An 18,343-nucleotide genomic window follows, 5' to 3' on the forward strand; every position below is an offset into this window, starting at 1 on the left:
CTGCGTGGAGGGCTAACAAACATACTCCACTTAATACAAAAAATGTGATACGGCATGTAAAAAAACCTGGCCTCAAGACAGCGACATGGCCAAAAATATTACAGAGAAGGTAATTCAATTCATCATGTTCACTCCTCAGCTCATCTCCGTGATAGAGGATCAGGGTTTTCTTTGTCATCTGCAGTTTTGGAATCCCTGGTATGCATTTCATTATATTGACTCCACTTTGGAGTTACAACGTGTCGGTATGCGCACTAGTTTCGTGGGTCTCATACAGCAGAGCATGTAAAACAGGCAACCGAGGAGATGCTGAACGCGTGTGAAATAGACAAGCAACAGGTCCACATCATTTTACGGGACAATGTAAGGAAAAAACACCTGATTGGGACATGTCCAATCAGATGACCAGTCTTACCTTTTCACATTTTGTTCATTGTAGGCTTGTGAACAGAGGAGGTTCCTTTTTAAAGGGATAAGCTGAGTTATTTTAGTGTATTTCCTTTAATTGGTGTCAAGTTACTGGAACATGTATTAAAGTTCTGGGTTTGTTGTGTATTTTGAACAACTTTGCAATGATTGCCAAAATTAGTGTCAAAGTGAACAAGATTTCAACATATAAAACACCCAAGTTTGATTGTATCCTGACTTTATGAATTCTTTGACTTTTTCCAAATATCCCGACTTCATAAAGCAGCCATTGTTTCTGTGCACTCCTGATGTTTTTTTTTTAAAGTTCCTTCTAAGGAAAAGCTGATAGACTTCCATGTGAACTTGATACAAGGTCAGGTTCCATGTGAACTTGATACAAGGTTACATCTACATTCCTTACTGTTCGTCCTGCAATGATATCACACACATACTGCATGAATCTGAATAATGTCTGATGGCCTTTCTGTAGTTACATTCAGCCTCAGATTATGTTTAGAATCTGCAGCTGGACTTGATGCTGAAATAAATTAAAGGTCCCATATTATGAAAACACATTTTCTCTGGCCTCTACATATATAAGCTGGTCCTCCCTGAGCCTGCCAACTCCCAGAATGAGGAAAGCAAGTGATTCCTGCATGGTCTCTGCAGCCCACCCACTGGTAAAATGGTGCTCCTACAGGCTGTTCAGATTCAGCTCATTTCGTTACGTAACAAAATGATTCTCAAATTCTGTCCCAGCTACAGAACAACAGAAAAGACAGTGGTTGCGTTTCATTTTTAATGACAACGTGCCAGCTGTGGTTCGTCAAAGTTTGAATGTGTGTGTGCTAACCACTTCACATCGTACTGCTTCAGTAACGAGGGTCAGTACAAAGCTGGCTTTGCCTCGACACTGACCATTGAAAAAGGATCAGTCCCACCCATACTGCAACTGCACCCGAGCCACTGATAAGTGTCGCCACAGTTTGTTTGTATTCACAGTTGCCTACGAAAATGATGAAGTCAGCTAGCTGTTAATATTAGTAATATTACAATGGAGCTTGGTTGTCACAGTAAAAAGTCTGGAAATGTGACAATTTCCATTGACAGAGACAATGCGAACAGTGTCTAAGAGTTTGGAGACTGAGTTGGCAACAAACACAGCTTTCACTAGCTGTTAGCCATCAGCTACATGGTAGTAACTGTAACAACACATACGAACAAACTTGCATTATTCAGACACACTAACCATTCTGAAACGTCCTGCTGCAGCCGCAGAGTCTGTACTTCTTCAGCAGCCTCTCCTTCTGGGTTCGATTCTGGGTCAAACTGGTATGGTTGAGCGACAGCATCTCCGCGAGCCATAGCAATACATCCACCGTAACATTAGTGCATGCTACTGCTAGTGGAAGAGGTATTCTCTCCCTAAGAGGAGCATGTAGCAGGCAAGGCAGATGTTAACATCTGTTAACAACATGTTAAGGAGAGCAACAAAGTGAGACCAAACACATCCAGTGTGGGAACATTTTCGAACATTCAGTATATGACATTAAATCTACATGTAGCTCTGTAGTAGAGCTTAGATTGGGCCCAAAAAATCAAGCATGTTGAGTCCCAGCCCAGCCAGGCCCAGCCAGACACATAAGCTGTAATTATGAGCTGACCACTTTTCTCAGTAACGAGTAGTCTACCGCGTTAATATTTCCAAACCAGTTATGCCTTTCTCTTCTTTCTGTTTGTCAGGCATACAAAAGTGCAATATGTATTTTTGTTTTGTTTTTCTTCTCATGTTCTTTTAAATGAATAAAAAGTTTAATATCAATATTTCCAAACCAGTAACCAGATTAAAGTTATTACTTGTAAAAAGTTGTTACTTATTCAAGTCACTGTATTTTACTATTATTTTGTCATTTTCCTTAATGAAAATGTATATTTTTGCTTTCTTCTTGCCTCTTGGGCAGTGATGTCATGTGTGCGACAAGTCAAGTTTCCAGCCTGAGGACAACTCACGTGGAACACCACGCAGCGACACAAACACAAACAACAATGGAGGGAGGAGAGAGATTTTCTTGCTGGAAATACAGACAAAAATAAGTTAAAAAAAAATAGACTGGGGCAGAGAATCTAAACTCTACTCTGTAGTAGCCTACAAACCTACAAGCAATCAAACTGAAATGGATTTGTATTTTTGTGGACTTATTCATCCATTAGCGTGCAACCAAAAAGTGCTTATTAGAAATGCAACAGATCTCAAATGACAACAAAATGTGCGGTTGTTGTGAACCCATACTCCCTGTGTGTCATCAGACAAGCAGCCGCCTGGAGACAAGCTCTTTAAGGACATTCATTGGCTAATAATGTGTACAGATGTGAAGGGTGGCCAGTAAAATCGATAATGAAAAAATAAGACAAATTTGCAAATAAGAGGTTTCTGTCTGAAAGCAACAATATCAGTAATAATTCATGTGTAGGATATTAAATCAGTACAAAACAGTAATAATAATAAATTGAATAGTAAACCTCCACTTAATGCATTGATTTCTAACATAATAATAATTCATTTGTCAAATATGTAACAATTAAAAACTGTAATAATTAGCAGTATTAGTTCAATTGACATAGTAAAAAAACCAGTTGTGTTTCAAAATATTAAGTTTTCAAAAGCATGTTTCATGGTTTTTAATTTGCTGTGAGAATAAGGTAAAACCAAAGTCGAAACAGACTAATCGAAAAAATAATCGATAGATTAGTCAACAACCAAAATAATCGTTAGTTGCACTTGATTAGTTATGGTGAACATGGAAGAAGATGGTTTGAACTGCAGGGATATCTGGTAGATGGTAGATGGTCAGTAATTGGAAGTGATCCAGTGCATTAATTTTACAGTTAATGCACAAGTTACTGAGTTATACAGGACTATAAAACATTTTTCTCTTTGTGTAATTAATAGGGAATTAATAGGGTTTCATTGATACAATGATGATAAATTAAACAAAAATAATGCAAATAATCCTAATTTCCTGTTTCAGCTAGAAGCATCCACATTGGCACTGCCTCCCCTTTTTAACAAATGAAACTTGACAAAATATCAATGCAATTTGACAAATTAAACAATGAAACTTATTACACAGTTAACAGTCAACTTTAGATCTCATTTAAACTATTGCACAGTTTCCACATTTGAATCAGTGTGATCAGTATGTATGTATGTATGTTTGTATGTATGTACAAATATGTAACATATAGTAACGTAGTGGTCGCATCGATATCTGCATGTCAGCCAGAACCGACCGTCAAATCAAATAAAGTGGATCATCGACTCGATGCCAGTACCGGTATTGGTGCATCCCTTGTAATTAACAACCAATGCTACAGAATATGAGACTATACTGAGTCAGAAGAATACAGGATTTAATGGAGATGTGAATCTTCACTGGCCTCATGATTCAAGAGACAGAGGACACCTCCTGAATGTATATAATGTGTATGAATATCCCAAACATGACTCTGCTGCACACCTCTCTCAGATCTGGATGGTAGGCTACAGTTGTCTAGAATTTGTCAACAGATAGGACTCTGATGGATGGAGCATCACAGACATTTTTTATTTATTATTTCTTATTGATAAAATGACAATATTTTTAAAAAACAAATGACACAGGCGTTTCTCTTCCACATTTGCTTTTTGTTTTCCCTGCTATACCTGAAATATACTGAACCATGACCCTCAAACCAAGGTGTATCCCAAATTGTGAATTTTGTGAACTGCTCTACTTCTCGCTGCCGAGCAGCTGTACAACATGTTCTGGCATTTGTCACATGTACCGATTCAATCAGGTTAATGACTCATAAAATTGGAGTTCAGGCTCACACCCCTCTCACCAGCATGAATGTATCTGATTGTAAATTGGTCATTTCTTTTTTTTTTGTAGAAATAACATGTTGAAAATGCTGCTCTTTACAGGAGGTGTTGTGAGCTTGCACAATGGAGCCTCTGTTAGTGTAACAAGTTTTTTTTTTTTTTCCAGAGCATATCCCCCACTCCCCACTCCCCACTCCCCACCCCCCCACACTTTGTTTCCTGCACAGATTGCACACAGAAACAGGAAGCGAAGGACACCCTGGGCTTCTGGTGTGGCCTTTGACAGGAGATGGCCTGATGGCCTTACAGCTGTTGTAACACATGCACATGCACGCACACACAGACACAAGCACACACAAGCTGTCTGGCAACAGCTCATAAACCTCTGTTTGTGTGTGACAGAGTGCGTGCTTTTTTTCTTCCGAGGACCTGGATTCCTTCTTATCCCAACATCCAAGTGCGTCACATGCAGCTTGTAGTCAGAAATAGCACAACAACCCCACCCCCCCTCCTGAGACCATTTGTGCCAGCTTTCATGTACAGTAATTATACTGGAAGCACATGGGGAAGCTTGGGTTTTTTCCCTCTTACCTTACAATAAGGTAAGATGTCAGCAGTGCTCGTACAGATTTAGTGTCAAACAAGAATTACTGAGAATTACTCCAAAATGAATGTTATCTCAATGCTGAGTCTTTAGTTCATCTAGAAAAAAGTTGGTTTTGGCTTTATCACAACTTCTTCACAATCTGTCGAAGTTTTGTCCATTTCTGTTGGTTGATTGTTTTTTCTTTTTACATACTACGTGGGACATTTTACAGTGAAAAATCTTGTTTGTGTTCTGAGGTGGACAAACAATGGTGACACTGTTTTTAAATTACTCATAATTATTTTTTGGTGATTTTAAGGGTTGAGCTGAAGTTGGCATAACATGGCACTCTGGATTAATCTGTAAAAGAAGATAGTGTTGTGAAACCAATGCAAGAGGGGAATTTAAATGATTAAAACTAGCCATGTGCAGTGATATAGATCATTGAGGATGCCATGCATTGAGAGTTGTTTTGTATTTGAATTGTTTACAGCTGAATCCTTATCAAATCGTGAGGCCAGTGAATGTTCACACCTCTACTGCTGATCTTGATGAACCAGCTCCAACTGATCATGACACTATAGAGGCTGGAAGCATTCATTTGCACTTGTTTTTCAGATGTTCTTGAAATTTGGTTAAATGCCGTAGTGAACATACTTACCATGTAGGTTTAGCCTACTGTACATCATCACTCTTAACCCTACTCTGACACTTGATACCCAACCCCTAATGTAAGAGACCTTAGTGATAAGATACTTTCTAACCAGTTGTGTTCACAGCCCTGTTGCTGTAATCGTGACAATGACAGGGAGGAATCTGGACTAACTATGAGTTGCTAACTCTCCCTCATCCCCCATACTGCCAACTGAAAAAACATTAATAGTATCCAATTTTATAATGTGTATTTGCTGCTTACTGTTATGTATAGTGTGGTTTCTAAATATAATTCAATGTTGAATTGCGTACAGTTGATTCCCTTTTTTTTTCTTCTTTTTTTTTAAATACCAGTATGGATCCATACATTGGACATGGTACAGTTTTTTATTTTTGCAGTGATATGTTGCAAAGTGTTTTGTTCCTTTTTGAAGGATTTCCTCTCAGTGATAGACAGTTTATGTATATTGTAAAGTGTGAGAAGAGCCTATGGACCCAACACTGAACAATGATGTATTGTTCAATATTCAATAACTGAACTTATACTGTTAAATTTACCCATTTAATCTTTTTTGGGAAATTCTTCAGATGACATAGTTATCTGAAATTAGAAGGGAAAAAAGTGAATTAACACAGCCCACACAGTGTTTGTTCCTCTGCATTCTCAGAATAGCGGAATGTAGTCCTCTTCAAGGAGCTCAACAGTGATGACCTTCATAATCACATTTCTTGTTGCCTGCATTCCTCACTCTCCCAGCACCCAGATTGTATGACAGATCAACTGTCCTCTCCCGGCGCATGCACTTTTTCCACTACGGGGCTCAGTCTTAGTATGAGGGGTGAATATTGACATCACTTTCTCGCATGATGCTTCCTATGAATAAGCAGGATATTGATACTATGGAAACAAGGGATTACTTTAAATACTAGCAGAATAGCAACATCACCAGATTCAATTCAAAGGTCAAATTTGTATCAACATACCCTTATAGATGAAGCACTGAGATGCTACACAGATCACAGATGCTCCAGCCTACAAATCATCTTCTCCAGACATAAGGGCATGCTTGTCTGGAAAAAGACTAAGGGATTAATTTTTACTTTCACTGCATTTGTTCCAAGAATGAGTTATTGCTCTACTTGATATCAGCCCTGAAAAAAACAAATTGCTTGATCCCTAGTACAGACTCTAAACTCTCCCCGTGTATTTCTGCAAAATCCTCTTTTTTAGTTTTTTCAGTGAAAATGAAACTGTGTAAAATCATGGCTCACTTCGATATCTGTCAGAATATGATAAGAATATGATTTTTGTATCTTTTTTGTGGTATAAATGAATAAGTAAATTTAACAAAAATATGTTACACAAAACATTAACAGCATTGATGGCCATACACAGAACAAACGGTACAAATGGAACAAATGGTAAACCGTTGGCATGAAATATAGTTTCTTGAGCAATAAGTGTCTGAGAATGCCTGCAAGGAGTCAGGCCTAAAGTTGCAAAGACTGGGTCAAATTTGTCTTATTCCTTGAACTGAAAGTATCTGATTTATGTTCAACCTAACAAGAACTTTGCCAAGAAGCTTGTTAGGTTGCTTGCTTGTTCTTTTGTGTGACGAATAAAGTTTTGCAATAAGTGTTTCATTAATGTGCTTGTATTTTTACCAAGCCTTCTAAGACTGTTTAATACCAGCTAATGAAAACACATAATAAAAGACCACATTTCTAAGAGACTTTGTTTTATCTCTCCCAGTTATCCCCATCTCAGGAGATTAATGTCATATTCCTTTCTATAACCTACTGAGAGGAAGCAGCTCCTGATTATTCACCTTGAACTGATGACACTTTGGCAAGGAGAGCTTTTGTCTGTGCAACAGTTAACATAACACAATTCTGCAAAGTTGCCATGTGCTCGTTCAGCTCGAGCAACAGCAAGTGTTTGATGAACAAGTGGAAGTAGTTTGGAGGTCAGTTTGATGTGACGGCAGTAGTCTCTCCTGTTAATCGAAGCAGCCTGTTTCATGTGGGGGGAGCTAAAATCAACTTCCTGTGAACTTGCGGCTAGCATCATGGAAAATTGGCAGACATCCTTTAATATACATGGTTACGCGCGCGCGCGCGTGTGTGTGTGTGTGTGTGTGTGTGTGTGTGTGTGTGTGTGTGTGTGCGTGCGCGTGTGTGTTTGTGTGTTTGCACATGCAAGCAGTATGGCAGGATGCACCCACATCCGGTCAATTTGCATTGAATTGGAAAATCGAGTCACTCTTGGTGGCCCACTTCTATAAACACATGTGTGCGTGGCAGATGTGGAAATGAACAGTGAACGGGGGCTTAGGAGCAAACATACCATGAGAGTATTTCAGGATACCATTTTAATTTAGCTGAGAATTGTGTGTCTGCATGTTTGGGATAGAGTGTTCTGCTAATGGTCACACATGCAGCAGCAAGAGCTCTCTTCTAAATACACTAAAATAAGAACATTATGTACAGTGAAGTGTGGCACAGTGCACACACTGATCTGGACAAAACTCTCAAGATTTAATTTAGCCTGCGAGAGGGTACTAGGGAAAATAAAAGAATGATAGAATTGATAAAAGATATTAGTGTTTTTTTAATTTTTGTCAGTCAGTGGGTAATGAAGGCACCAAGTTTTGAAAAGCAGTCCACTGGTTTAGCATTGCACATCTATAATACTGTTGGACTCATTATGTGCAATATGTGGTGTGAAGTTAATTTAAGTTTATTTAATTCTAGCTTTAATGGCAACATTTATTACATTTATTTACCTTTAATACTTCTGACCATAATCATAGCCTTAAAACACCACTGCATAACTAGTGGGCTCCACTTAAGATTGACCGGCTTTGGTCAAATACAATGGATGAATATACTGACATCAGTAATGGGCCCATTCCTGCTTCCCGTGCTTAACACATACTCCCTTCCATGCCAAAGCAAAACTCATCGGCGTTCCCAAAACTGCCTTTCTTTCCAAGTCCATTCACAGATTCTGTTACCTTGCTGAGGAACAAAGCTCCTCAGTGTTTGCACGTCCCTCAGTCGTCACCTCTTTCACGCTCATGCCAGAGTGAAACAGTAATTCGACACAAATTCAAAACAAAAATCTCTGCAGTGTGAGGCCAGGCCATTTTTATTCCGTCAACAAGCCTCAGTGGGCAGCGGGGAATCCAACTCGGTGAGAGTTTCAGCGCAGTAAAAGAATAATGAACTGAGTGGTGGGAGGTTTTTCTAAACAATAGTGAGATGTGTGAGACGGTGGACATCTGATCATTCCTCTCAGTGACTGATAGTCATGCAGGGAGGGTGGGGGACTGTCGGCCTGATATAGGTATCTGAGAATCCATCAGCCAGGCTCAAAAGATGCCTACCATTGCAATGTAAACTAATATGTATATCGGTCACAGTGTACCGATGGATGTCATTGACATATCATTTACAAATGCTAAAAGCCATGCTGATAGAGACAGCTCTTCCTACCCTCAAACAACAGTCAAAACCTTGAAATGATTCTGTGTACAAATCTTTATATTAGAAAACTGAAACCAAAGAATTGATAGTATTTTTGCTTAGTAAATTACTAAAGATGCACTGATCGATTGGCCATGGACTGTCAGTTTCAGATCTATCAGATTGTGTACCTGTTTGTCATTTCACATCAGTCTTTCCTGTGTTTTGCTGCCATTTGCTCTTGTGAAACCCAACACAAGTGGTATGTAGTTCAGAGAGAAACTGGCAGTCTTGGCCTCACTAACATAAACAGGAGCCTTATTTGTTTTTTGATTAGGAATATTGCGTCAGTCCTGATAATTTATAGGGGGCAAATTATTCATTAGTCTGTAGTCAGCAGGACATGCTGGTTTCCTGGAAATTTAGCTCTGTCAGACTTGGCTATTGTCAAGCCACACAGGATTTGTAGTTGTAGGTTTTGAAGGTTTCTTAAAACCTCATCTGACTCTTTGACTCTTTGTCTGAGGTTAACTTCAACTCTAACAACTAAAATCTAATTGCAACATCAGGTTCTTTTTTGTAACTATGCTCTCCGTAGCGAGTCATGGTACAGTTTGCACTGGCGTGCTAAGCTCTTGATTCTTTGTCATTGTTGTTCAAAGCCAGTCTTTGTTTGGCTTCAGCCATGTAGATAATGTTCACTAACTCATCCTGTATTTCTTTACTTTCCTCTGTGCTGTTCATTCTGCAATGAGAGTGAGTCGCAGCCACATTAGATACCATTGTTGAGTTTACTTTAGACTGCTTGTTTCCAGTTGCTGCACAAGAAGAATTAAACTGTGGAAGAATGCTTGGGCTAACTTTAAAGATGATGGCTTAAACCTATGTTTCTGTTACAAATTAACAAAGTGAACATAAGTTGTCTGAACTGCTAGAATACCATAGAATGCTATTCTAGAATATTATAGAATGTCTGTTATTTACACACATGATGCTCAGAAGCTTCAACAACATTAGTATTATAACATAAATCAGTCAAAGCAAACGGGACACATGAATGTGTGAAAGCAGTCTCAGTCATCTGAAGAGGAAAATCAGCACAGCTCAATACTCAGAATACTTCAAGATGAATTTAAGTGTCACTGTCTAACACATGCGCTGGTCATCTCCTGTCTGGACTACTGCAACTCCCTCTTGGCTGGACTACACGCCTATGTGACTAAACCAGAACCATTTTCAATCTACCTAAATTCTCCGATGTGGCCCCCCCTATCCTCCGTGACCTCCACTGGCTTCCCGTTTCAGCCCACATCCAATTTAAGACAATGTTGCTGGCCTTAATGGCCATCAACGGAACTGTACCGGTCTACCTCCAAACATTGGTCAGACCACATGCCCCAGCAAGAGCGCTTGACAGTGATCTCGTGGTTTCCTTGTTTTGACAAATGTACTTATTGTAAGTTGCCTTGGACAAAAGTGCCTGCTGAATGCTCTAAATGTATATGGTACCAGTCATGCTTTGGGTTGTAGAGCTTTTTCTTTCTTTTTAACCACATTGGTGATGTGAGGAACACTGAAGAGACAGTCAGGCCCCGTCCACATCCAGGCTGACCTGCTTTGACAAATTAACAGATGCTCATTGATTGACAGTGTACGTAATGCTGCACAAGGGCAACATGCCTTCATCTCTCTTGCATAATGACATCAGCATGACCTGACGCCACTCTTAGCTAAGAATTTAATGTCCGATTGCCCAGCTGTTTCAGTAATTTGTGCCAGTAGCAGATTTAATTATCTTTGAATTGTCAAGCCAATCCTCATGCCACACAAAAGTATGCAGAGCTCAGTTTGCTTTTCAAATGAATCAAGAAGCCACAGCCATTTTGATGAATTTCAATAAATCACCCATGTCAAGCCAAGCCTGGTTGCCATTAAGGACTTTGTGTATTATGGCTGGTACTGACTGAGCAACAAAAGTGATCCATCTGGTCCAGATTTTTCCAGTATATACTCAGGTAGTCCCCGATTGAAATCCCAGTTTTGGCAGTTTTATTTTTTGTATGCTCAGGTTGTTCCATTCACACTGCCCTTTGAGTGCAGGGATCTTGCAGCAATTTTCTTCATCATCCTCTGTGCGAAAATCTCAGATGCGGCAGTGGGTGAAATTTCGTTTATAAGTCGGCAGCGCAAAGTGGGGGCATGTCAATCTGATGGTATTCACAGTGTGATAACTAACAACAAAATAAAGAGAAATATCCCACAAAGCAAGTTACAGGACAAAACTATGGTAATATAGTAACTGGTAGTGTCTTTGGTAACTTGTATGAGGAAAAAAGTAGTGCAGTTATTTGTGGAGAAGTGTCTGTCATCTTGTCTGTCCTATTGACTCTTCTTCACATTTCTGCCTGGAAAAACGGTGTCTGTCCCCAGCAAATAACGTTAACTCACCAAGTGTTTGTCTCCTTTCGCTACTGTGTTGTTGCAGTTATTGTCTTGAAAAAAATCACTGCCACAGTCAGTCACTGTAGACACTTGTCTAACTATTAATGTAGACCGAATCAAAATGGTTGCTTGCAATAACTTCTTGGAAGACAACCCATGCATCATGAACATGCACGTTACTGACTTTACGTGATGTCATTTCGACGGAAATACAATTATTTCATCATATTTCATCAAAGACAACACTTTCACTGATCTTAGTTTAAGGAGCTAACTATCCTGATGGGCAGGTGTTTGTGTTTGCCGCATTACATTTTAAAAAAAAGTCCCCAGCAATTTCAGTTGTTTATGCGTTTTCTGCAACGCTGGTTTGAAGCTCCAGCAAAGTTTTTAGGCTCAAATCTGAGCAGTGAGTGGTGAGTGAATTTTACTTTTTGGTGAACTGTCCCTTTAAGGCATTGGCCAGCACTTCTGACCTTGTGTAATCAAGCATAATTTCCCTCCAAGAATCAAACCAGTTATTCAGTACAAACCTAAGCAGCTTGACAGGTTCCATATATTGTGCTGAAGACAGAACTCTGTCACTGCTGAATTTGTTGATTCCTCTCTTGACCACATTTTTTTGAGTAGCATGTGAAGTGCGTTGTGGCTAATTGCCAAGTCTCGATCTGTTGTCTGTGCACATGTCTGCTGCACACCTTAAGATTATTTATCTAACTGCTTGAGCCCATTAGCGTAGACTGTGCGTCATTACCGAGAGCTGGATGATATCATTACTTCACTTATCGAGGGTCACTGCACTCCAGTCTTTAGACTCTTGCAGGGTTTCTTACAAAGAGCAACGGGTTAGACAGCAAATACTTCCAATTAAATGATGGGAGCGTGACGCATGTAGAGTCAGAGACTTACAGGGAGAACACACAGTCTTTGTCATGGCGTATTGACCTTTAAGAAAGGAATTATTCCTTTTTATTTCCTGCATTGTGCTGTGTCTGTGTGCACTGGCTATCTTTTGCATTGATCCCAACACAGCTCCTGACAAGAATTGTAGTTTTTACTCTTACTGTTTTCAGTGTTCGATACCTGACATTTAGTTTGAATGCAATAGACTGTATGGTTTACTTTGTCGATTAAGTAGTAGTTACTTAGCATTTTTTGGTGGGCAGAAAAGTGCTCGCTGTGAGCTCTTTGCGCAACTGCTTAATTTCTGCACTCCTGAGAGGAAAAAAAACACTGCACATGTGTCTTGTGTCTATGACAACAATGTTTTGACAACCAACACTGTATGATCACACTGCCCCTTTGAGGTTAACAATCCAACAGGGCGGATTTGGGTGCATTGCATGCACTATAGGATATAAAAATATGGTGAATACTATCACCTAGGCCAGGATAAACTAAAAGGGTGACAGTGGCGTCACCAGCATCTCTCTGCAAAGCTCATAGAGAAAACAAAAAGCTTGTCACTGCTCCTTTTCTCTGGGTGGCTGTCTGCTGCCGCAGAAGCTCACTTTTCATTGGGAAAAGCTGAAAAAAGACGCTATGCTGACGCAACATTTATAATGCAATGCAATAATATGCTATGCACATTTAGTCCATGTTTTCCACAAGGATGTGGACAAGGTTAGAGCTGAATCACTGCACTTCCTTTCAACTGCTTTAAAATGACATGGAGGAAGAGGAGCCATAAACCCAAGGTCATCCGTACCCAAAGGAAACAGTCTGCATATGGAATGCCAATTTAAGAAAAACAAAGGAAGATGGGAAATATATTTACTACTACTACATACTAATGGGAAACATGTTTTCAAATTGCAAGAGCATCAGTGACATCAGTGAGGTGAGATGTCTACACAGAGCCCAAAGGACACTAAAAGACATACACCCACCCTAGTCACAGGGTGTACTCTCTGCTGCCATCTGGCAAAAGATACAGAAGTATGTGCTGCCATACCACCAGACTACAGAGCAGCTCCTTTCCCCATGCCATGAGACCTTGTCTAAAAATGACATTTTACCTTGTACCTTGTTATGTGAACATACGAAAATGTTACCAAGAAGTTTGCTTTTTCCAAGAATTTAATTATATGGCATAATGTGCTGTGTGCATTTTTTAGCCAGGTTGTGTAACCTGTTCTTGATAGGTCCAGTTCACAATGACAAGCATTATTTTAATAACAAAGCAGGTATAGACTCTGTGGATACTTGTATGTATTGAACTATAATTGAAATTGGCAGCATGTCTAGATGGTGACAAACAAGGCGTGGTTTAGCCAAAAATTGCCAATATAAAGGCCGGTCTGTGTGCTGATGATACTAAACTTTCGTGAACTCGTGACTTTTGACAGCCATCTTCACAAAGATCAAGCTTCCATGCGTTTGCTTCAAAGGATGATCTCGTTTTCATAGAGGCATGTGGTCTGCACGGTGAGGAGTTGCTGTGTGCTAAGACGGTGAGATGGAGGGAGAGTAGGGAAAGGAGATGCAGCCGAACAAATTTGTGCATTTTTAAGTAGCGTCGAAAAAAACAATAAACGAAACGCATTATGTGGCGGTCAGTGTTGTTTCTGTGGCACACTGCCACAACTTTGTGAATGTGTGAGAAACGCTGCAATATGGTATGAGAGCTGATGTCAGAGCTGTTCTGGAATCATGCTGTTAAGCTTACTTTACTCTGACAGCCTTTTATGAACAGTGTTCCTGGCCAGTAAAGGAAGGAAATGCTTCAGGATAAATCCAAAGGATTGGTATACAGGGGACCTGTGTTCATCCTGAGCTCGTTACAAGCGCTATAAACCCAGGACAGACAATATGCTGTATGCCCAAAGAGTCCTGGCAGGAGGCCACCAACGTCACAACATTGTCTGTGCACAGGAGGGAGGCTTCCTGTGTGTTACTGCTGGTAACTCATGAAGTGTCTGAGTTCCTGTCTTTTTTAAAGAGGCAGTGTTGACGAAAGAAAGGAGACTTGTCAGCCTGAGTGTGTTATTTAGTCAAATTGTGGTGTTGCATCACATGGAAATACAGTCAAGTCACTACAAGTTTTGACTTCCCCAGAATTGCCATTACAGATGAGACTTCTGATTACATGAAACAGTGATAATTTTGTTAAAAAGCCAGATATGGAAAAAAAAAAGTTTTTTCCTCAGTATGTACAGTGAAGCCAATACACCAAATCAGTCTCACTCCCACTTGCTGTTTGGAATTCTGAATGAACAGTATTGATGTCCCAACTTTTATTTCGAAACACAAAATATATGTTTGTTTTTTTTTCCCTGGAGTTTAAAATTCAGTATATTTATTTTGAATCAATTTTTTTCCTCTGTTTTAATGTGACAGTGTTCTGTCAGCGAGATTTTGAGGTTGGAAAGAGAGGCATGTTTTGGAGCATGTTTTCTTGAACATTTGTCACAGCCTGTCTAAAACGCTAACCATCTAAAGATTTATACCGTTCGACCACATTCCAGTGTTCTGGCTCCAAGATAACCACGTGGAGTAATGCTACAACGCAGGATTCAAAATGTCTGTGGGCTGTTTATGACAACACAGAAGTTTTGAATTGCACCTAAAGATTTTTTTATTGTCATTTAAACTAGCTGATTTTTTTTGTACTTTTTTCAAAAGTTGAATTAGTTGTTTGGGCTCTGTCTGTGCCTATCAATGTACTCCAAAACTCAATGATGCCCTCAAATGACATTTAAGAATCTGGAATCAAATAATTCAGACATTTTTTTTTCTTAAAAATCACTCAAACCAATACATTGTTTTTTTTAAAAAAAGTTTTTGATGAATGCAGCAGTTGACAACTGATTAAATAACTGATTAATTTTGGCAGCTATCCTAATATTTCCACTCTTTGTTCCTCACATAAACCTGATTTTATGTTTTGTGCCTTTCAGGAGCCTTTTGAGGATGGCTTTGCCAATGGTGATGAGCTGACCCCTGCTGAAGAGGCTGCTGCTAAAGAAGCAGCTGAGTCCAAAGGAGTGGTCAAGTTTGGCTGGGTCAAGGGAGTGTTGGTGAGTCACTTAACCCTGCTTATTTTTGTTGCCATTAAACCTTCTCTTGTCTTTAATTTTTTTTGTGTATTTCCTAATTTTCAACTTAAGTTACCTATTGGCAAGGTTAATTTAAAGAGAGAGAGAGAGAAAGCATCACTTTTTGTCTATTTATCAGTTGTTCTAGTGTATAATTCTCAAGTTTTCTAAGTTTAACTAAACCTGGGACCAACTAATTAGACAACTGTATTAATCCTAGTGTTCCGTCCCTATATGTTGTTTTCATATATCCAAGGTTCCAGATTCTGGTTTTTATCGTCACTGTGGAAAACGGGGGTGGTCCTGGGCAGTGTAGCACAGAATGTATTATAAAAGTAGTAAAGAAAAAATGATTAGAAAAGATGCTAAAGAATAAAATGGGCATTGAAAAGATTGTCAACATGTATTTCATCACAGAAATGTAAAATGGAAAAAAAGTACTAAAACCAAAAATATTTGTAATGTATTTACATGCAGTTATTAGAGATAGATCTGGCATGCTGTTCAGGTGGTTTGTAAAGCTTTTTGGATCTCAGGTGAGAAGTGTGCCACTATATAATTTGAACTGTGGCTGCAAGTAGGAGACACTTTGTTGAAGATTTTGGACCATGAGTGTGAAACACTGCTGGCCCAGACTGGTTGGCAGGTGCTGGTGAAATTATTAGGGGGGGGAATCACTCAACAACTGTGACCTGTGTCATCGTCATCAGCAGAGGATGTTTTTTTTTTTTTTTTAAATGTGAAGACGTGTCTGTATTTTATCATCCTGCTCTCATTTTGTCATGAGATGACTGCACTTCCTCTATAATATAAACCTTGTACTAATTCTCATGTGTCTGGATTTCTAACAGCTTATGTCAAGTGGTGTAGGACATGTTCTTCATTTATTCCTCTTAAATTGTGACACTGGAGGGAGACGGGGGTCCTAGGTCAGGGTCAACTGGTGACTCGTACCCCTGGAACTGGTATTTTAGTTTAAGTGAGTTTATTTTAGTGTTTGGTGGCAAGGCACCAAGACAATAAGGTAATACGTTTCTGACTGCAGGGTCGAGGCATTTTAGCCTAACCCTAAAATATCAAGTTTAGTTCAGAAATGAATTTGTTCCAAATTTTTACAGATCTGTTCCTAATCAAAATAGCCGATGTTATTAAGTTAAGTCACATCAAGTCAGTTAACTTGTATAGTACAAACTGACAGCAAACATTATATCATGACACTTTCACTGCAGATCTAGACTATGCTCTTTCATGAATTGATTTTAAATGTTTCTTCACTTAAGTGTCATATCTTGATTTAATGTTTATGTAACTAATGTGACATTTTTTTCCAACTCACACATTTCACATTCACATTGTCTGATTGTTCCCTTTCAGTGGATTTATAAAAATAGGTTTGATTCAGTGCAGTTTGAATCAAGAGGGAGATTCTGGCTTAAATTTTGCTGCAGTGCCACACTGTGACATTCAGCTAATTGTTAGCTTGAGAAGTCAAATAGGCGCTCAACTATTGTTGCTTTGATTGAATCTGTAGAGATGTACAAATCCAGTCTGAAACTAGGACATAAAGCACGCTCTCACTAATGAAGTCACAAATCTCTTATGAAGAACCGAAGCAAAAAAACACTCGGCCAAAAGATACTTACTGATGGCTGACTGACAGTGGCCGGCTGTCGGCCTGGTGTGTCAGGGTCTTTAAAGCACACTGAGATTAACTTCTTGGTTTTTTTTTGGCAGTTATCTCTCTGGCACGAGCTATGTGCAGCTTGAATTAGGTTGTCAACACTTCTTTCTTCCTCTTTCATTTTAAAAAATGTAAAAAGATGTAAAAATCTTGCTGTGTCTTTCAGTGAAGCATAACAAGTTAATATTCTCTGTCTTCTAAATGTAAAACCTAATTGTGTGGTTGAATTGCACTTGATCCCCTCATCTCCCACAGTAACAGTCCCTCCTATCTGCAGGTCCGCTGCATGCTGAACATTTGGGGTGTGATGCTCTTCATCCGCATGTCATGGATCGTTGGTCAGGCTGGAATTGGTAAGCAGAGATCAAGAATGATGAGCTGACAGTTATAAATTAAAAAAAAAACAAATTAAATGTTAAGAATCAAATTTTCAGCTCTCAGTATATTCACAGTATACATTCTTTCAAAAGCAACGTGTGACAACACTGTTGCCTCACAAGACAATGATTGGTATAAGATTCCTTGTGTCTTTACAAATTAGTGAAGGACTTCTGTTTTCTGCTTTTTGATGGTAAGCTTAGCAACAGAGTAGATGACAATCGTACATTGGAACCAACATATTTAAAAACATGACCATGTGTCAGGTCAGTTACTACATTTGATGACAGTGTTAATGTATTGTACATCTGCTTTTTAAAGAATCCAGTTTTGATGGACTGTCACATCACACCATAATATCCCTGCTCCGACACCAGTGCCCCGCTGCCCCTTACACATGGTTCACAATATGTCTTGAGCCACAGTCTGCTCCAAATGTGACATCATAACCACCTGACACAGGGGTTGCATTACTTTTTTCCCCAAGGCATTTTTGAGATACATTTTTATCTTCCTGGCAGCTGCTGTGTTTAGTTGATTACAGTACAAATGATGTCAGCTGGAAGAGCCTTGAAGCTGTTTGGAGATCACTCAAACATGAAATGAATCACAATCATTCAGGATTTTCTCTGGACCGCATTTCTTCCTCGAAGATGATAGTTCACCACTACCCTTCCAGGTTTTAAATATGCATCGGACTGTTCTTAACACAGTTTTAGTAGTATGTGCAATCTCCTTAGTTGTTTTCTTTGCTTGATGAAAGCTAATGATTGGACCCTGCTGAAATGGAGTAACATCCTTTCCACGACCACAGGATATGTCTTCAG

The 18,343-nt window shown here is 39.3% G+C and overlaps 1 protein-coding gene across 2 annotated transcripts in view; it reads left to right on the forward strand.

Moving 5' to 3' along the window:
* Positions 1-18,343, forward strand: part of slc12a2 (solute carrier family 12 member 2) — a 65,992-nt gene that overhangs the window by 11,004 nt on the left and 36,645 nt on the right. For both annotated transcript variants that reach the window (XM_037116811.1, XM_037116812.1), the window contains exons 2-3: positions 15,320-15,439; positions 17,416-17,491. In XM_037116811.1, coding sequence (XP_036972706.1) covers positions 15,320-15,439; positions 17,416-17,491 — 196 coding nt within the window. The remainder of the gene's footprint in view (positions 1-15,319; positions 15,440-17,415; positions 17,492-18,343) is intronic.

Source organism: Acanthopagrus latus, chromosome 12 (assembly GCF_904848185.1).
Source record: "Acanthopagrus latus isolate v.2019 chromosome 12, fAcaLat1.1, whole genome shotgun sequence".
In the NCBI taxonomy this organism is placed as follows: Eukaryota; Metazoa; Chordata; class Actinopteri; order Spariformes; family Sparidae; genus Acanthopagrus; species Acanthopagrus latus.